The following is a 20,330-nucleotide window of genomic DNA, read 5'->3' as shown; positions in this document are numbered from 1 at the left end:
CTTTTGGATTATCTCTTACAGGCAAGCCAACAATTGATCTGGAGACTCATGACATTGTCGTCATTGAAGGTGAAAAATTAAGCATTCCTGTTCCCTTCAGAGCTGTCCCAGTTCCAACCGTTAGCTGGCATAAAGATGGCAAAGAAGTTAAAGCAAGTGACAGATTAACAATGAAGAAGGATCACATCTCTGCACACCTTGAAGTTCCCAAGAGTGTCCATGCAGATGCTGGAGTTTACACCATTACCCTGGAGAATAAGCTCGGCTCAGCAACTGCCTCAATCAATGTCAAAGTCATAGGTAATCATTCTTTTGATGAAACACCGGACATTCCTCACCTGTTGGGAAAATTGGTTAACTCTGCAATGTTAGTATAAGTGGCTTCATGAGCTGGCCATTTGTAAATTAAGTGTCCTTTCAGATTATTTCTTCCCATATGAGAAGCAAAGCAATTCTGAAGAGATGAAATTGCTATTTAAACTCTGATTACACTAATTTACTTCTGTTGTAATTATTTGCATGTGAAGTACTAATTTAAATAAAAGATATGGCACACCCAAAGAATGTTTAAATAACCAATATTCATTTATTAATTGTATTTGCATGTTTTCATAGTGTTCTCAACCAGGAGTGGTAACATTTTCTGCCCCCTTCCCCCCCACACATGGATGGTGTTTCGAAATTTGGGGGGCCATTTTTGCTTGGAACAAAGACTAAGGGGGAAGTTACTGACATTTAGTAATTGGGAGCCAAGGATGCAAAATGGCCTGCAATGTCCTACTCAGAGTGTGCTCTTAATATGCTGACTTTTCAGGTTACAATAATAATTGTCAATTTGATTTCTAATAGGACTACCTGGACCATGCAAAGATCTTAAAGCAAGTGATGTGACCAAGAGTTCTTGTAAATTAACCTGGGAACCTCCAGAATATGATGGTGGAAGCCCAATTCTTCATTACGTCCTAGAACGCAGAGAAGCTGGGAGGAGGACGTATATACCAGTCATGTCTGGTGAGAACAAACTGTCTTGGACTGTCAAAGATCTCATACCAAATGGTGAATACTTCTTCCGTGTTAAAGCTGTCAACAAGATTGGTGGAGGCGAATATATTGAACTGAAAAATCCAGTCATTGCTCAAGATCCGAAGCGTAAGTTTGAGCATGAATGTAATAGAGCTAAGAGTTAATATGCATTTTTTTTAAGAAGATGGGTTTCCCTATATTAACAGGTGTTTTCTTGTTCTTCAGAGCCCCCTGATCCACCTGTAGACGTTGAGGTACATAATCCTACTGCTGAGGCAATGACTATTACATGGAAGCCACCTTTGTATGATGGAGGGAGCAAGATAATGGGTTACATCATAGAGAAGATTGCTAAGGGTGAAGAGAGATGGAAGAGATGCAACGAACACCTGGTACCAGTCCTGACCTATACAGCAAAAGGCCTTGAAGAGGGAAAGGAATACCAATTCCGTGTGCGAGCAGAAAATGCTGCTGGTATTGGCGAACCTTCTCGGGCCACTCCTCCAACCAAAGCAGTAGATCCTATTGGTAAGCTGTGTTTAATGGGTTTGCCATTTTCCCATCGTAAAAGAAATGAGAATAAGGTTTTGTCAGATATTTTAATCAGAATTGAAAACAATTACTGTTTTTAATCATTGCAGATGCCCCGAAAGTCATTATGAGAACAAGCCTAGAAGTGAGACGAGGTGACGAAATAGCACTCGATGCAATTATTTCTGGGTCACCTTACCCAACTATTACGTGGCTAAAGGATGAAAATGTTATCACACCAGAGGAAATTAGGAAGCGGGTAGCACCCTTGGTTAGAAGGAAGAAGGGTGAAGAAGTTCAAGAAGAAGAACCATTTGTCCTGCCTCTGACACAGCGTTTGAGTATTGACAGTAGTAAAAAAGGAGAATCTCAGCTACGTGTCCGAGATTCTCTCCGACCTGATCATGGCCTGTTTATGATCAAAGCTGAAAATGACCATGGTATTGCAAAAGCTCCTTGTACCGTCAGTGTGCTAGGTAAGTAGGTAAAACTACACTTTCCAATGGAAGAAAGTTAATAGAAGAGTTTTGCGGGCAGTTAATAGAAGTGGGAAATAGCTTCAGCAAGGTATCCTCGGTCCCAATTTTTTCTCCTGGCTATGTAAAAGAAATCAACTGACCTTGTTATTCATTAGCTAATGTGATACAAAGATAGACAGATGTAGAAAAAACAGAGGTTTATGTCACAGAAGCACACTGTGTTTAGAAGCTTAGAAGCACACTAAACATTTACATTTTCCAGTGCGACACAAAATTTTAACCACTTCTGTCTTTCAAAATATCAGATATACCAGGACCACCAATCAACTTTGTATTTGAAGATATCAGAAAGACCTCAGTCATCTGTAAATGGGAACCACCCCTTGATGATGGTGGCAGTGAAATTTTAAACTACACTTTGGAAAAGAAAGACAAGGCAAAACCTGACTCAGAATGGATTGTCATCACTTCAACACTTAGACATTGCAAATATTCAGTGACAAAGCTGATTGAAGGAAAAGAGTACCTCTTCCGTGTCAGAGCTGAAAATAGGTTTGGGCCTGGACCACCATGTGTCTCAAAGCCACTTACAGCTAAAGATCCATTTGGTAAGGATCTTTAGCATTTAAACTTTGCCTTTTTATCATATGTTGGTATATACATTATCACAGCTTGTAAACTTGAATTTTCATGTCATGCTAGGGAATTAATTCAAATATGCCTTTTTAATTTTAATCAGAACCACCTGATGCACCCGATAAGCCCATTGTGGAAGATGTCACCAGTAACAGTATGCTAGTGAAATGGAATGAACCAAAAGATAATGGAAGCCCCATCTTGGGTTACTGGCTTGAAAAACGTGAGGTGAATAGCACACACTGGTCTCGTGTCAACCGAAACCTTCTGAATTCTTTGAAGACCAATGTAGAAGGCCTATTAGAGGGACTCACCTATGTCTTCAGAGTATGTGCCGAAAACGCAGCTGGACCTGGAAAGTTCAGTCCCCCCTCAGATCCCAAAACAGCACGTGATCCAATCTGTAAGTAATTCCTTAAGAAGAAAGTGGGGTATAGCATGGTCACTATAATTAACAGTACTGTTTTATATTCTTGAAAGTTGTTGAGAGTGTAGATCTTAAGTGTTATCAAAAAGTGGTAATTATGTGAGGCAGTGGTGGTGTTAACTAACATTATTGTGGCAATCATTTTGCAATATATACATGTATCAAATCATCACATTGTACACCTTAAACTTACATGCGTTATATGTCAATAATATCTCAGTCAAGCTGGAAAAAAAATCAAACTAAATACTAGCAATGACTATAGACAAATGTTGAGGTTGCAATGTAAAATTTTAAACATCTGTATTTATAACTTAAGAGCTTCACAAAGCAATTACCCATATTACATGCAACACACTGTGGGAAAAAAAAGTGGGGTCACATAAGCTACTGCACATTTTAAAACCATCAGTGAGTTGTTTTTTTTAAATACATTTATTTATTTATTTATTTATTGGCTGCATTGGGTCTTCGGTGCTGAGTGCAGGCTTTCTCTAGTTGCGGCGAGCGGGGGCTACTCTGTTGCGGTGAGTGGGCTTCTCATTGCAGTGGCTCCTCTTGTTGTGGAGCACAGGCTCTAGGCACACGGGCTTCAGCAGTTATGGCACGTGGGCTCAGTAGTTGTGGCTCGTGGGCTCTAGAGTGCAGGCTCAGTAGTTGTGGCACACAGGCTTAGTTGCTCTGTGGCATGTGGGATCCTCCCAGACCAGGGCTCGAACCCGTGTTCCCTGCATTGGCAGGCAGATTCTTAACCACTGTGCCGCCAGGGAAGTACCCATCAGTGAGTTTTGATTTCTGTGTCTGCATTCATTCTAGCTCCACCTGGGCCACCTGTCCCAAGAGTCAATGACACAAGTTCCACAACTATTGAACTAGCATGGGAACCCCCAGCTTTCAATGGTGGTGGGGAAATTGTTGGCTACTTTGTTGATAAGCAGCTGGTTGGCACAAATGAATGGTCCCGCTGCACAGAGAAGATGATCAAGGCCCGTGAGTACACTGTCAAAGAAATCCGAGAGGGTGCCGATTACAAACTTCGAGTGAGCGCTGTCAACGCTGCAGGTGAAGGACCGCCTGGAGAAACAGAACCCGTTACTGTGGCTGAACCACAAGGTACTTAAAAGTTACATAAATAAGATGATGGATATTTTCCCAGTATGAGATTTTTTGTTTTTTCCATCTTTCTTGGGCTAATGTATGACTGTTCTCTTTCAACAGAGCCTCCAAATGTGGAACTAGATGTTTCTGTCAGGGCTGGGATACAGATCGTGGCTGGGAAGACTCTCAGAATTCCAGCTGTGGTAACTGGTCGTCCAGTGCCAACAAAAGTGTGGACCATAGAAGAAGGAGAGCTGGATAAAGACCGTGTTGAAATAGAGAACGTTGGAACCAAATCTGAACTAATTATCAAGAATGCATTAAGAAAAGATCATGGCAGATATGTGATTACAGCTACCAATAGCTGTGGTTCTAAATTTGCAGCAGCCCGGGTAGAAGTTTTTGGTAAGGAATATTACATGGATTTCCACAGGATTTTTCCTAAGTGATACTATCTTATTGCATTGATTTTTTTGTTGCCGTTTTATTTTTCAGATGTCCCTGGTCCAGTTCTTGATTTGAAACCCGTTGTAACAAACAGAAAAATGTGTCTGCTTAACTGGTCTGATCCAGCAGATGATGGAGGAAGTGATATCACGGGCTTTATTATTGAAAGAAAGGACGCTAAGATGCATACTTGGAGACAACCAATAGAGACTGAGAGGTCTAAATGTGACATCACAGGTCTCCTTGAGGGACAAGAATATATGTACCGTGTGATTGCCAAGAACAAGTTTGGCTGTGGCCCTCCTGTTGAAATAGGACCAATTCTTGCAGTTGATCCACTAGGTAAAAAAGAAGGTTTTCACTGTGTATATAAAGTAAATACTGATTGCTTCTAGTTATGTCACTTATGTATAGAGCTTTATGGCTTCAAGCTCCCAACAGTCTCCTCAAGATCTATAGCTGGAATAATGAGAAAGTAATGAGAAAGGTAAACTAAATAACTACCAGCAACTTTATACCATGTTTACAATAATTTCAATGTAATTTTTGCACAAAACTGGGCATGGTTTTGTGTGCTGAAAAACCTGAATCACTGGAGCTTAGCATAACCTAAAAATAGTTTAGAAGTATTACATCTTAGTAAGAAAATACACTGGAGTAATTAATTTAATAGTCCAGTAGTCAAAGAGAGTTCACTGTTTCTGAAAGATTACAGGACAGAAAACTGCCTTAGCGTAAATGCTTTAGTCTTTCTTTAGCCCCTCAAGTGGTCCCCAGACTGGAAGGATGAGGGGGCACCAAAACCAGAAAGAGCCACCAAAGAATGGAAACCCAAAGGAGATCTCCTCGACCCGTATAAACAAATAGGAAGCCCTAATATTACACACACTTGATAATGCATGCTGACATCCCATCCTAGAAAGCCAAGTCTTTGAGGATGCCCCGTTCCCCAAGAGACAGAGGAGTTATTCCTCCGCCACCACCACCACCCAAAAACAGGAACAAAATTACCTCCTCACTGTAACAGCTCATCTCAAAATGTCTACTACAGCTCAGGTTGTGCCAGAAACAACAGAACAGAGTTGGACTTCTACCACTAAGCTCTGCTTCTGGTTGCGATAACAGTCAAGAGTGGATTGGGCCTAGTTTCACCATGCAAAGCTTATTCTTTCTATCTTGTCCTTCAGGACACAAAACTACAGCAGCATTACATAAATTCTCTTTCCACCCCCTGTTAAACCCACACTTGAGGCAACATGGTCCAAAGTGTGTTCAGTAGACATATCCATTTTCTGTTAATAAGAAAGGAACACTTGCTCTCAGCTGGTCACTCAAAGCAAAACTTCACAGACAGCCCTCCTAGGTCATTAAAATTAGAAGCTTTCCCACTGACAGAGGTAAAATATCTAAAATGCTAAATATAAAAAAGCATACATGCACCTCAATTCTTAATCAATAATCTTGACTATAGAGTTTACTAAGAGAAATTCTGACTATGAACGCCTATAATTCTGTTGACTGAGATATTCTGAGGATTTTAAAGACAGATGCAACAATATGCCAAACAGAAACCTATTTTTCACATAATTAATCCGAATTGAAATGTGATTTCTTACATGAATACTTATTTCATTCTTGTCATTTCAACCTGCCTCTGGTTAAAGGTCCTCCAACGTCTCCTGAGAGGCTTACATATACGGAAAGGACCAAGTCCACTATCAACCTCGACTGGAAAGAGCCCCGCAGTAATGGTGGCTGCCCCATCCAAGGCTATATCATTGAAAAACGGCGTCATGACAAACCTGACTTTGAAAGAGTTAACAAGCGACTCTGCCCAACCACATCTCTTCTGGTTGAAGATCTTGATGAACACCAAATGTATGAGTTCCGTGTCAAGGCCGTCAACGAAATTGGTGAAAGCGAACCATCCCTGCCTCTTAACGTGGTCATACAAGATGATGAAGGTGTTGAATCTGAACATAATAATCATTTTAATGCACTTTATCTCATAGGTTGAGCAAACATCCTTATGACTTTGCTATTTTTTTTCCCCTTTCCCTTCTCTTTGCAGTGCCTCCAACTATTAAGTTGCGCCTGTCTGTTCGAGGAGACACCATCAAAGTTAAGGCGGGAGAGCCTGTTAACATCCCTGCAGATGTGACAGGCCTTCCAATGCCTAAAATTGAGTGGTCCAAGAATGAAACTGTGATTGAAAAACCCACCGATGCACTTAAGATAACCAAGGAAGAAGTATCCCGAAGTGAGGCAAAGACTGAGCTTAGCATTCCCAAAGCAACCCGGGAGGACAAAGGCACTTACACGGTGACTGCTTCTAATCGCCTTGGCTCAGTGTTCCGAAATGTCCATGTTGAAGTATACGGTAAGCGACACGCTTTCTTATAAAAAAAAGAAATCCAGTGTCTGTTTAAGAATTTGCTTCTCAATCTCCTCCTTTGGTTCCTTTTCAGATCGTCCGTCCCCACCAAGAAATCTTGCTGTTGTTGACATTAAAGCTGAATCTTGCCACTTAACGTGGGATGCCCCTCTAGACAATGGTGGGGGTGAAATCACCCATTATGTCATTGACAAACGCGATGCAAGCAGGAAGAAAGCTGAATGGGAAGAAGTCACCAACACTGCTGTAGAGAGGAGATATGGGGTAAACTCTTCTAAGTATTTTCTTATGCACACTTAAAGGACATAACTCTGAACTAACATCATTCTAGCATGACCTTGGAATTTAATGATTAAACTCAAAACCACACACAAAAAGCTTAAGTATAGTTTTTAGCATCTTGCACATAAAGCCACTTAGTAAATACTTTGATATACAGATCCTCTTTGACTTGAGAGAGCCACTATTAGGTGCAATAAATTTACACATTCTCATCTTAAAAGACTTTCTCCACGTTTGAGTGGAGAAACTCAGATAACTGAGTTTATAGAAGTATTTCTTTTTACAGTCTTCCCTACCAAAATAACTGGAATTTTAAAACAAGTGAAAATCAATGTAAGTATATTGTTTTTAAGAAATTATTGTTCATCTGATTTCTAGATCTGGAAACTTATCCCCAATGGTCAGTATGAGTTCCGAGTTAGGGCAGTGAATAAATATGGAACCAGCGATGAATGCAAATCAGATAAAGTGGTCATTCAAGATCCTTATCGCACTCCTGGACCTCCGGGAAAGCCAGTAGTTTTGGAGCGCACCAAAGGGTCGATGCTAGTGAGCTGGACTCCTCCTCTGGACAACGGTGGCTCTCCAATTACTGGCTACTGGCTGGAGAAGAGAGAAGAGGGAGGTGCCTACTGGTCACGTGTTAGCCGAGCACCGATAACCAAAGTGGGATTGAAAGGCGTGGAATTTAATGTTCCCCGTTTGATTGAAGGTGTTAAATACCAGTTCAGAGCGATGGCAATAAATGCTGCAGGAGTTGGCTCTCCCAGTGAACCATCAGACCTAGCTGTTGCAGGAGATCCCATATGTAAGTATACTTCCATTTCTGGAATTTATCAAGGGCAAAGCCACTAAATGGATAGCTCTGCTCTTAAAGTTCTTGTATATTTCTATGCCAAATTATTTCACTTATTAAAATAAAAAGTTTCATACTTATAGACTATCAGAAGTATATAGGTATGTGTGTAGACATATATACACACACTATGCACACATATCTAATATGTACATATACATGTATATGCATACACATACATACAAAAACTCATACAGTGTTTAAACACTTAGATTAAATCTAGTATTGTATGAGGAATCACAATAACAAAGACCCTGGACTATAAGCTCCTCTCTGCTCCCATACCTTAAATAAACCTCTCTCTCATTAATTAGCTACTGTGGAAATTATCTCCCTCACTAAACAGTCAGACCCTCCAGTAGGAGTTCAACAAAAGCAAAAGGTTGTTAAATTTTCAATAGTATATATTGAATAAAGATATAAGATCTTCAAGCACAGTCTGTGAGGTCAAATAAAAGAAAAAAACAATTCTGAAAGATCTATGAGCAGATCGGTTCAAAAATTAAAATACCATGACCTTAATGATTAATTTCATTTGCTATATAAATGGATTTTCTGTGGGAAAAAAAATTCAGCTGTTTGTTCAAAAGACTTAAAATAATCTAAGTTCTATACAGAGCATATATAAAAAATGAATTAGTCATTCATCCTGCAAGCTGGTAGTAAACATATGCTATGTGCAAAGAGCTGTCCTAGGCACTGGAGAGGAAAGAGCTATGGTTAAAAAGATGAATGGAGTAAAAGAATTTCCGTAATCGTAAAGCACTGTCAGAAATGTGATGGGTTGTCACCCGATTAGGGACAGGGTCAACGGCTACAGTAAAGGGCTTAAGATTAGTTTGTGTTCAAAGGTTTACCAGCTAATGATGAAATCATTTTTTAATCTTAATTTTATGGTAGGTTAAATTAAAATAAGCTTTTAGTAGAGAATATTGCAGAATCTCTTCAAAGGGACCTCAAAAGTAAAATAGCTTTTCACCAATTGTGTGTAAATAGAATATTTCTCTATCTAGAGCTAGTCAGTAATCTTTCTACTCCCAGTTAGTTGTTTGCTTTCTTTGTTTTAGCATTAATGCTAAATGAAGATAGATTTTCTTATATTTCTCTTCTCTAGAAGGTAATTTATTCCTTTGGCATCCCTATTTTAATATTTTAATAGATTAAAAATAAGATATGGTCAGGTATAGTAAAACATTCTTATAGTATATAAATCTATCATCCCACCAGCTTCAAAATCTGACTTTTTTTAATTTATTTTTTTATTAGATCCACCTGGGCCACCTTCTCGCCCAGAGGTCAAAGATAAAACAAAGTCAAGCATCTCACTAGCGTGGAAACCTCCAGCCAAAGATGGTGGCAGTCCGATCAAAGGATACATTGTAGAAATGCAAGAAGAAGGTACTACTGACTGGAAAAGCGTAAACGAACCAGACAAACTTCTAACTACCTGTGAATGTGTGGTGCCGAATTTGAAAGAGCTCAGGAAGTACAGATTCCGAGTGAAAGCTGTCAATGAAGCTGGTGAATCTGAACCAAGTGATACAACTGGAGAGATCCCTGCCACTGATATTCAAGGTACTAGTCCTTAATCCATTTATGTATTCATCTTTTGATCTTATTATGAAACTGATTCATTTGTTGAAGACATCTCAATTACGTTTTTGAAAAAGGTGAGCTAAATCCTGTTACATTATCCATGGTATTACAGAGGTACCAGAAATTTTCATTGACATTGGAGCACAAGACTGTCTGATTTGTCAAGCTGGCACACAGATTAGGATTCCTGCTGTCATCAAGGGACGCCCAACACCAAAATCATCTTGGGAATTTGATGGAAAGGCAAAGAAGGCAATGAAGGTAAGAAAATTATAATTCTCTGCATCTCCCATTGACTCACTCTAAGGAATATTTACACTATAACTGACTATCTTCTTTTCTAATAGGATGGGGTTCATGACATACCTGAAGATGCACAGGTAAAAAACAAAAAACTGAAATGATTCAGAATCGGACTGACTTCAATACTACTATGATTTCATTCAGTGTATGACTGCTATTTTCTTTGTACAGCTGGAGACTGCTGAAAACTCATCCGTAATTATTATTCCGGAATGTAAACGATCTCATTCAGGCAAATACAGCATCACAGCCAAGAACAAAGCAGGACAAAAGACTGCAAATTGCAGAGTTAAAGTCATGGGTAAGAAAGACTTTAAAAGTTATTATGGAATAAGAACAAATTATTTTAAACAGGGCACCACTGTTTATATTGGGATTTGCATCCAACAGATGTACCAGGGCCACCCAAGGATCTGAAAGTCAGTGACATCACAAGGGGTAGTTGCAGGCTTACATGGAAGATGCCGGATGATGATGGAGGAGACAGGATCAAAGGCTATGTCATCGAGAAGAGGACTATTGATGGAAAAGCTTGGACTAAAGTCAATCCAAACTGTGGAAGCACTTCATTTGTAGTTCCTGACCTCATCTCTGAACAGCAATACTTCTTCCGCGTGCGGGCACAAAACCGTTTTGGTATTGGTGCTCCCGTGGAAACCATTCAGAGGACCACTGCCAGAGATCCAATATGTAAGTTTTTAAGTCTAAGATTAAAGTAGCTTCCTAAACTTGAAATGTGTTGTTATAAATAATGATTAATACTTTCTTTAACTATTTTTAAAGATCCTCCTGATCCCCCTATTAAACTCAAGATTGGCCTCATAACAAAGAACACAGTACATCTGTCATGGAAACCCCCAAAGAATGATGGGGGCTCCCCGGTCACCCACTATATTGTTGAGTGCCTTGCGTGGGATCCTACTGGGACAAAGAAAGAAGCATGGAAACAGTGCAATAAGCGCGATGTGGAAGAACTGGAGTTTACGGTGGAAGACCTGGTAGAGGGTGGGGAATATGAATTCAGAGTCAAAGCTGTCAATGCCGCAGGAGTCAGCAAACCTTCAGCCACTGTTGGCCCCGTGACTGTCAAAGACCAGACATGTAAGTACCAATGGGTTATCTATCAGAGAATGTCCTCTTCGTGAATGCCTTCCTAGATACTCAAGAACAGTCCAAAATAAAGAGATGTCTCTGTACGTCAGAAGCTACCACGGGTTCAGTCTGGACGTGGGCCCATTACCCAATCACTCATGCCCTCAACTTGCACAGAATTATCATATTTCCATATATATTACCTTTCCCTTACTGAAAGGAGATACTGTTTGGAATTTCCTTACTCGAATTTTTCTCCATGGCAGGCTGTTTTACTTACCAGAAATTAAAACAGTTCCTCTGCATGCTCCTCAAAAAGGGCAGAAAGTAACCAATTATTTGCTTAGCAACTGCTGAGACCCATTTATCTTCACAATCGAGTTTCTTTTTCTTAAGTAGAAACTTATATACCATCACAGCCATGAATAATCTGGGAACAGCATCAAAGGAAATGAGACTGAATGTCCTTGGCAAAGGTTACGTGGTTTTATTAAAACTACATGATTTTCTCTATTTGAGAAAAAGACATATCTACTTTAAGAGATAAAATATCCACACAAATATGGTAATAATTCTTCCTCTCGTTATTGTTACCATCATTACTGCTGTGTATTTGTTAGTTCTCTCTTCTAAATGTAGGAAAGCTGTAGTCACTACTCCCTGTGCATATTCTTACACTAAATTCATGAAAAATGGAAAATTGCTTTGCCTCTATTAGCAGTTAGTTATATTTCTTAAAAGGGGAATTCATCTCAGAACGAACAAAGTAGGTCCCCTCATTAACTCTGCATAAATATTAGGGAATATCATGAAAGAACTCCCAAGTCTAAGATACTATAGTTTCACTTCTCTCTGCCCTTTTTCAATATCTACAATCATAATGATGCCAGGTAAGAGAGAGACAGTAGGTGATACATAGCCACATGTAGATCAATAAAGGATGAGGACCACATATGCCTGTTCCCTAAACTGGTGTAAATTAGCTGAAGACAGATCTGTTCTTTATGTCAGGTAGGGCTATAAAGCCTGCTTATAGTAGATCAAATAACTTTATCATCACTGTGAATTCTACTTTCGATGCTTTAGTGTTTTTTTTATGTTCCTAATGACAACGTTTTTTTTTAAAAATAATCTAGGCCCACCTTCAATTGAGCTAAAAGAATTCATGGAGGTTGAAGAAGGAACTGATGTTAGCATCGTGGCCAAAATTAAAGGTGTGCCATTCCCGACACTAACCTGGTTTAAAGCTCCTCCAAGGAAGCCTGATAACAAAGAACCTGTTGTCTACGACACCCATGTCAACAAACTGGTGGTGGATGATACCTGCACTCTAGTGATTCCACAGTCTCGCAGGAGTGACACTGGCTTATATACCATCACAGCTGCGAATAATCTGGGAACAGCATCAAAGGAAATGAGGCTGAATGTCCTTGGTAAAGATTACATTGTTTTATTAAAACTACATAGTTTTCTGTCCATAAATGTAATATCTGTCTTTAAGATCATTGTCCTAATAAAGTTTTCTTTTTTTAAACCATTTTAGGTCGCCCTGGCCCTCCAGTGGGACCAATAAAGTTCGAATCTATTTCAGCAGATCAAATGACACTATCTTGGCTTCCACCTAAAGATGATGGTGGGTCTAAGATTACAAACTACGTAATTGAGAAAAGAGAAGCTAACAGGAAGACATGGGTGCATGTCTCCAGCGAACCTAAAGAGTGCACATACACAATTCCAAAATTGCTAGAAGACCATGAATATGTATTCCGAATCATGGCCCAGAATAAATATGGCATTGGGGAACCTCTTGACAGTGAACCAGAAACAGCAAGAAACCTCTTCTGTAAGTAGGACATGTTTCACATTCAAAGTCATTCTTATTTGTGTTTTTCAAAATTTCTTATAAATCACTGTGATTTTTGTCACAGCTGTCCCTGGAGCACCAGATAAACCAACAGTTAGCAGTGTGACTCGAAACTACATGACTGTCAACTGGGAAGAGCCAGAATACGATGGAGGCTCTCCTGTTACAGGATACTGGCTAGAAATGAAAGACACCACTTCAAAGAGATGGAAGAGAGTTAACCGAGATCCTATCAAAGTCATGACTTTGGGTGTTTCTTATAAAGTGACTGGTCTTATTGAAGGTTCTGATTATCAATTCCGGGTATACGCAATCAATGCTGCTGGTGTGGGTCCAGCAAGTCTGCCATCAGACCCAGTGACTGCTAGAGATCCCACTGGTAAGCCTTAAAACCATTCTTTCTCCCCCCCCCCGCCCCCCGCCAAAGAGTGCCATGGAAAAGTCAAGAATACTAACGCATACTGGTTCTTTCCAGCCCCTCCTGGACCTCCATTTCCCAAAGTCACAGACTGGACTAAATCATCTGCGGATTTGGAGTGGTCTCCCCCACTAAAAGATGGTGGATCCAAAATAACGGGATACATCGTTGAATATAAAGAAGAAGGAAAAGAAGAATGGGAAAAGGTAGCTAACACTTGGCATTATGGAAATGTACTATGAATAAACTGAACACTTAGTAGTTATTCTCAATCCCATTAACTCCTATCTGTATTTTTTTATTAAGAAATCAGAAAAATAACATATAATTTAACTGATAATCCAAACATCTCTTAGGTCAAAAAACCTAATCAAAAGTTAAGTCATGTTATTGTTAACTTATCTTTTGGCTATAAAGCCTGAAAAGATGGAATAAGTGATGCATATATGTGGAATCTACAAAAATGGTACAGATGAACCAGTTTGCAAGGTAGAAATAGAGACACAGATGTAGAAAACAAACGAATGGACACCAAGGGAGGAAAGCAAGTGGCCGGGGGTGGGGTGGGGGTGGTGGGATGAACTGGGAGATTGGGATTGACATGTATACACTAACATGTATGGGAGATTGGGATTGACATGTATACACTAACATGTATAAAATAGATAACTAATGAGAACCTGCTGTATAATAAAATAAAATTCAAAAACAGAACCTATTTTATCAAATTATATAATAAAATATACATAGATATATATATAAAAAAGGATGGAACAAGTAAACAGTACGGTTTTTTTTCAATCACTTGACAATATTTTAAAACATAATTCCTTCCATTCAGTATTTACCTGTAATATCTGATCCCTAGAACCTAAATTGGCAACAATTTTCTCAAAGAGAGTAAATAAGCTGTTGCTATGCTTTTGGAAAGCTATTAAAACAAAAAACTACAGTAGTCCCCCCCCCCCGCGATTCCCAAGGGATGTATTCCAAGACCCCAGTGGATGCCTGAAACCACGGATAGTACCGAGCTCTCTCTATATATACTATGTTTTTTCTTTATTAATGGGCAGGTAGCATATACAGCGTGAATATGATGGAAGGGATAGTTCACTTCCCGGGCAGGGATGGAGCAGGATGGTCCAAGATTTCATTACGTTACTCAGAATGGAACGCGATTTAAAACTGATGAATTGTTTATTTGTGGAATTGTTTTCCATTTAATACTTTTAGGTTTCCGTTGACTTCAAGTAAATAAACACAGAAAACAAAACCACGGATAAGAAAGGACTCCTGTATTCTAATTATAAAATGCTTGTGATTTTTCCCTAGGCTAAAGAAAAAGAAGTGAGAGGAACAAAACTTGTTGTAACAGGATTAAAAGAAGGAGCATTCTACAAATTTAGAGTTAGAGCAGTCAACATTGCCGGCATCGGAGAACCTGGAGAAGTCACAGATGCCATTGAAATGAAGGACAGGATTGGTACTTACTAATATTTCTATTATTTTATCAATATTTGCATTTTGGATTGGAAATGAAAAGCACATTTGTTATTTTCAATTGTTTTCCAGTATTACCTGACCTTCAGTTAGATGCCAGCGTCAGAGACAGAATTGTGGTCCATGCTGGAGGGGTGATTCGGATCATCGCCTATGTATCTGGCAAGCCTCCTCCAACCGTTACCTGGAGTATGAATGAAAAAGCTTTACCCCAAGAGGCCACCATTGAGACCACAGCCATTAGCTCATCCATGGTCATCAAGAATTGCCAGAGGAGCCACCAAGGCGTCTACGCTCTTCTTGCCAAAAATGCAGGGGGGGAAAGAAAGAAGACAATTATCGTTGATGTATTAGGTAACAACTTTCAATTCGTCCATGCATCTTTAAAAAATAACACTTTATTTCATCTACAATAAAGCTATATTAGTTTTTAAAAAAAACTACGTTACAAATATTTTGGAAAATAAGAAAAATCACCCACAATCCCATTGACCACTATTAGCATTTTTTAAAATTTCCTCCTTTTTTCATCCTATCCATATTTTATATGGCTGTACTCCTATATAAAGTCTTATGTGCTGCCTTTTTATATAATATGCCACCATAAGCATTTACTATGTTATTATATAGTTTTCATAAAAGCAGCTTTCCTGAAAATGTCCATGAATGTTTAACAATTTGCTAAGGTTGACCGTTTTCACATCCTAGGACCTATCAGTTATCATAATAAGACAAAAGTCCCTTTGAAGGTGTCAGTATTCTAATTGAAGAGAAGCATCATATTTGGTTATCAATATTGCATTTCTTGTCACTGAATATCGAGTTGAACTCTACGAGGCTTGTTCATGCCTCTCACTGGCTGCTCTACTCCAGTGATTTGCTCAGAAAGTGAAGCCCTCCCACTCAGATCTCTCTCTCAGCACATCTCTAGGCACAACCATACTCCAAACACACAGTTTTTATGTGAAAATAACCAGTTCTCTATTGAACATAATATTATGAAAGCATGTTTTGCTTTCATTAGTGAAAATGGCATGCGGAAAAAGATCTCATTGAGCAATGGTCCTTCAAGTTTCTAGGTTGTTTCAAACTCCTAAACAGTCTTCTGTCCAATGGCTATTACTTTAAGAACCGGTGTACTTCCAGGTTAAATTCCAAACCTCTCAAAGGTCATTCTGAGATTTGGGGTCTCCTGTGCTGCTCAGATTCACTGGTCACACAGAAAAAAATTATCTCCCCCTTTCCCCTCTGGAGAGTAAACTGGACACAAAAAGTAGTCATGCCTCTCTTCACCCCTCTCCTGTCTCCCTCTGTGCATTTTCCTCCCAACACTGCCCTCTTACCTGACTCACAAATTACCAAAAAAAAAATGTGTGTGTGTGTGTGTGTATGTATGTGTGTGTGTGTGTGTGTGTGTATAGATATAGATATAGATATAGATATGTATAAAACTGTTCCTTCAGTTTCTACTAAAGCAGGGGCAACCAGTAACTACTGCAAACCTACTTCATTTTAAAATATGGTTGAATATAGACACAAGGAAAGAAAAAAACAAACCAAATCAATTAATAAACACAAAATCTCACTCTTTTCATAACAACACTTTTGTCTCCCTTTTAAAAACAGAGGGTAACAAATATTGAGCCCAGTAGTCCATTGATGTCAAACAACTGAAAACCTTTTCCTCTTATTTCCAGATGTGCCAGGTCCTGTTGGAACACCATTCCTGTCTCACAACCTAACCAACGACTCCTGCAAACTGACATGGTTTTCTCCAGAAGATGATGGAGGCTCTCCAGTCACCAATTACGTCATTGAAAAGCGGGAAGATGACCGCAGAGCATGGACCCCAGTGACATACACAGCTACCCGACAAAATGCCACCGTCCAGGGTCTCATTCAAGGAAAAGCCTACTTTTTCCGAATTGCAGCTGAAAATAGTATTGGCATGGGCCCGTTTGTTGAGACAACAGATGCGCTTGTCATAAGAGATCCAATAAGTAAGTACAATTTAAAACAATTCCATCTTTAATTACTTTTTCACTCATTTAATAAAAGACTATAGTGACAAAGTAGGTACACAAATGCCAAGCATTTCATTCATTTGGCAAGCATTCATTAGGTAAATACGTAGTCTCTGATGTTGGTAGTATCTGAACGTGACTATGAAAGAGATTGTGGGAATATATATGATTCTTCAAATCCTCCCATGTAATACTACATGGATTCTTTTTTTAATTTCCAACTTAATGGCATGAACATGAAGTATTTTCCTAACTCTAAAAAACTACCAACTCTGGGGACTTCCCTGGCAGTCCAGTGGTTAGGACTCCGAACTTCCAGTGTGGTGGGGTGGCGGGCGGGTTCGATCCCTGCTCAGGGACCTAAGATCCCACAGGCTGTGTGGCGCAGCCAAAACATTTTTTAAAATAAATTAAAAAACATTAAAACTACCAACTCTGGGGGACTTTGCTGAATTATTTGGCCTCAATGAACCTCTATTTCCTCATCTGGAAATTAGATTGTATTGAGTGCCTTTCAGCTCTACTCATTTTATGTTGAGATTTCTTTTGTTACTTATCAAAACGAATAGTTTAATGTTTAAACGCAATCCTCAAAAAGCATTATTTACTACATTTTCTATTACATTCTTAACATGACATTCGTCTCACTGTCATTCCACACTTGCAGCTGTACCAGAGCGTCCTGAAGACCTAGAAGTCAAAGAAGTTACTAAAGATTCTGTTTCTCTGACTTGGAATCCCCCTAAGTATGATGGCGGATCCGAAATTATCAACTATGTCCTAGAAAGCCGTCTCATTGGAACTGAGAAGTTCCACAAAGTTACAAATGACAACTTGCTTAGCAGGAAGTACAGTGTGAAAGGCTTAAAAGAAGGCGATACCTATGAGTACCGTGTCAGTGCCATCAATATTGTTGGACAAGGCAAACCATCATTTTGCACCAAGCCAATCACTTGCAAGGATGAGCTAGGTATGTGTCAAATGCAGCTTACACTTTGAAAACGTGTACACTTATAGGTTTACCTTAAGACATCAAACTGACTTTCCTTTATACATTTCAGCTCCTCCAACGCTTGACCTCGACTTCAGAGATAAACTCACGATTCGAGTTGGTGAAGCTTTTGCCCTCACTGGCCGTTACTCAGGCAAACCAAAGCCTAAGGTTACTTGGTTCAAAGATGAAGTTGATGTGCTAGAAGATGACTGCACTCATATAAAGACCTCGCCAACAACACTTGCTCTAGAGAAGCTCAAGGCCAAGCGTTCAGATTCTGGCAAATACTGTGTGGTTGTGGAGAACAGTACAGGCTCCAGGAAAGGTTTCTGTCAAGTTAATGTCGTTGGTAAGTATTATTTAGCAAGAATTAGAGACATTCTGTTCTTTCCAAAGCAGAAGTGGAAATAACATTTTGTGGTGTGATTTTTTTTTTTTTTTTCCTCAGACCGTCCTGGACCACCGGTAGGACCAGTTGTTTTTGATGACGTGACCAAAGATTACATGGTTATCTCTTGGAAGCCACCTTTAGATGACGGAGGCAGTGAAATTACTAATTATATTATTGAGAAGAAGGAAGTGGGCAAAGACGTTTGGATGCCTGTGACATCTGCAAGTGCTAAAACAACATGCAAAGTTTCTAAACTGCTTGAAGGAAAAGATTATATTTTCCAGATACGTGCTGAAAATCTGTATGGAATAAGTGATCCTCTGGTGTCTGATTCAATGAAAACCAAAGATCGTTTCAGTATGCATCATATTTCTTTTCAGTGATTCGATGTTTGATATTGTTAACGGGAAGAATTAAATTTCTAACATATTTTGCTAATGTTTGTTATAGGGGTTCCTGATGCACCTGACCAGCCAGTTGTTACAGAAGTTACCAAAGACTCTGCATTAGTCACCTGGAACAAGCCAAATGATGGCGGAAAGCCCATCACAAACTACATCCTGGAAAAGAGAGAAACGATGTCTAAACGATGGGCTAGAGTTACCAAAGAGCCTATCCATCCATACACTAAGTTTACGGTTCCTGATCTTCTAGAAGGGTGTCAGTATGAATTCCGGGTTTCTGCAGAAAACCAAATTGGTATTGGAGACCCAAGCCCACCATCCAAACCAGTCTTTGCTAAAGATCCAATTGGTATAGTACTAAAGCATTCTTTCAGCTTTCATTTTATCCAACTTTGTTTTCAGCTATATTCTAACTCCTTTTTGGTTTTCTCTTTTATTATGTAGGGAAACCAAGTCCACCTATTAATCCTGAAGCAATAGGTACAACACATAATTCAGTTGATCTAACCTGGCAGCCACCACGTCATGATGGTGGGAGCAAGATTCTGGGTTATATTGTTGAATACCAGAAAGTTGGAGATGAAGAATGGAAAAGAGCCAATCACACTCCTGAGTCATGTCCTGAAACTAACTATAAAGTCACTGGTCTTCGGGATGGTCAATCCTATAAGTTCAGAGTAAGAGCAGTCAACGTAGCCAGTGAATCAGATCCAGCTCATGTTCCCGAGCCAGTGCTAGTAAAAGACAGATTCGGTGAGTATAATGTTCTCAGCTGCCTTTGCAAGGAAGACAGGTTTCATTGTCTATGCTTAAGTGTAAAATATATTAACAAAACAAATCTGTAAGTACTGTTCTCTTTATTCTAGAACCCCCTGAGTTGATTCTTGATGCCAACATGGCAAGAGAACAACACATAAGGGTTGGTGATACCCTAAGACTTAGTGCCGTCATCAAAGGAGTGCCGTTCCCAAAAGTAACTTGGAAAAAAGAAGACAGAGAGGCTCCAACTAAAGCAAGAATTGATGTTACTCCAGTTGGTAGCAAGCTTGAAATCTGTAATGCTGCCCACGAAGATGGTGGAATTTATTCCTTAACAGTGGAGAATCTAGCTGGTTCAAAAACTGTCTCAGTAAAAGTACTTGTATTAGGTAAGAATTTTAGTACTTGTGATGTACTTAATGCAATAGCATATAAAAGTAACTCTAAATACATTTTGAGTTCTTATCTGGATTAAATCACTTATATAACTGCATTACTTAACACTTTTCAGATAAGCCTGGGCCACCTAGAGATCTGGAAGTCAGTGAAGTTAGGAAAGATTCTTGTTACCTTACTTGGAAGGAACCACTGGATGATGGTGGTTCTGTCATTACAAATTATGTGGTTGAGAGGAGAGATGTTGCCAGTGTCCAGTGGTCACCTCTTTCAACTACATCAAAGAAAAAGAGCCACTTTGCTAAACATCTTACTGAAGGCAATCAGTATCTCTTCCGAGTAGCTGCTGAGAACCAGTATGGACGTGGTCCTTTTATAGAAACATCTAAACCCATCAAGGCTCTGGATCCCCTAC

At 39.4% G+C, this 20,330-nt stretch overlaps 2 protein-coding genes across 14 annotated transcripts in view; one reads left to right on the top strand and one right to left on the bottom strand.

Annotated features, from left to right (window-relative positions):
• Positions 1-20,330, bottom strand: part of PLEKHA3 (pleckstrin homology domain containing A3) — a 138,927-nt gene that overhangs the window by 3,359 nt on the left and 115,238 nt on the right. For 6 of the 13 annotated variants that reach the window (XR_013828674.1, XR_013828675.1, XR_013828676.1 and 3 more), the window contains 3 exons: positions 15,031-15,131; positions 11,446-11,595; positions 7,152-7,280 (listed from right to left, as the gene is read on the bottom strand). The gene's annotated coding sequence lies outside the window, so the exon portion shown is untranslated. Of the gene's footprint in view, positions 1-228; positions 339-7,151; positions 7,281-11,445; positions 11,596-15,025; positions 15,132-20,330 lie in introns of those variants that run through there. The other 7 variants (XR_013828681.1, XR_013828682.1, XR_013828673.1 and 4 more) reach the window with 6 other exon arrangements.
• Positions 1-20,330, top strand: part of TTN (titin) — a 283,020-nt gene that overhangs the window by 196,902 nt on the left and 65,788 nt on the right. The window contains exons 208-240 of the mRNA XM_079924045.1: positions 22-300; positions 850-1,149; positions 1,249-1,551; positions 1,665-2,030; positions 2,339-2,641; positions 2,773-3,072; positions 3,913-4,209; positions 4,315-4,599; positions 4,690-4,983; positions 6,306-6,605; positions 6,713-7,021; positions 7,110-7,300; positions 7,697-8,126; positions 9,441-9,749; positions 9,883-10,031; positions 10,118-10,150; positions 10,245-10,374; positions 10,464-10,763; positions 10,857-11,174; positions 12,302-12,598; positions 12,709-13,008; positions 13,094-13,408; positions 13,505-13,653; positions 14,780-14,930; positions 15,020-15,301; positions 16,645-16,947; positions 17,639-17,941; positions 18,033-18,314; positions 18,414-18,713; positions 18,807-19,109; positions 19,205-19,513; positions 19,627-19,908; positions 20,031-20,330. Coding sequence (XP_079780171.1) covers positions 22-300; positions 850-1,149; positions 1,249-1,551; positions 1,665-2,030; positions 2,339-2,641; positions 2,773-3,072; positions 3,913-4,209; positions 4,315-4,599; positions 4,690-4,983; positions 6,306-6,605; positions 6,713-7,021; positions 7,110-7,300; positions 7,697-8,126; positions 9,441-9,749; positions 9,883-10,031; positions 10,118-10,150; positions 10,245-10,374; positions 10,464-10,763; positions 10,857-11,174; positions 12,302-12,598; positions 12,709-13,008; positions 13,094-13,408; positions 13,505-13,653; positions 14,780-14,930; positions 15,020-15,301; positions 16,645-16,947; positions 17,639-17,941; positions 18,033-18,314; positions 18,414-18,713; positions 18,807-19,109; positions 19,205-19,513; positions 19,627-19,908; positions 20,031-20,330 — 9,072 coding nt within the window. The remainder of the gene's footprint in view (positions 1-21; positions 301-849; positions 1,150-1,248; positions 1,552-1,664; positions 2,031-2,338; positions 2,642-2,772; positions 3,073-3,912; positions 4,210-4,314; positions 4,600-4,689; positions 4,984-6,305; positions 6,606-6,712; positions 7,022-7,109; positions 7,301-7,696; positions 8,127-9,440; positions 9,750-9,882; positions 10,032-10,117; positions 10,151-10,244; positions 10,375-10,463; positions 10,764-10,856; positions 11,175-12,301; positions 12,599-12,708; positions 13,009-13,093; positions 13,409-13,504; positions 13,654-14,779; positions 14,931-15,019; positions 15,302-16,644; positions 16,948-17,638; positions 17,942-18,032; positions 18,315-18,413; positions 18,714-18,806; positions 19,110-19,204; positions 19,514-19,626; positions 19,909-20,030) is intronic.

This window comes from Stenella coeruleoalba (genome assembly GCF_951394435.1).
Source record: "Stenella coeruleoalba genome assembly, chromosome: 6".
Taxonomy (NCBI): Eukaryota; Metazoa; Chordata; class Mammalia; order Artiodactyla; family Delphinidae; genus Stenella; species Stenella coeruleoalba.
This window is presented reverse-complemented; position numbering and strand designations above follow the sequence as displayed.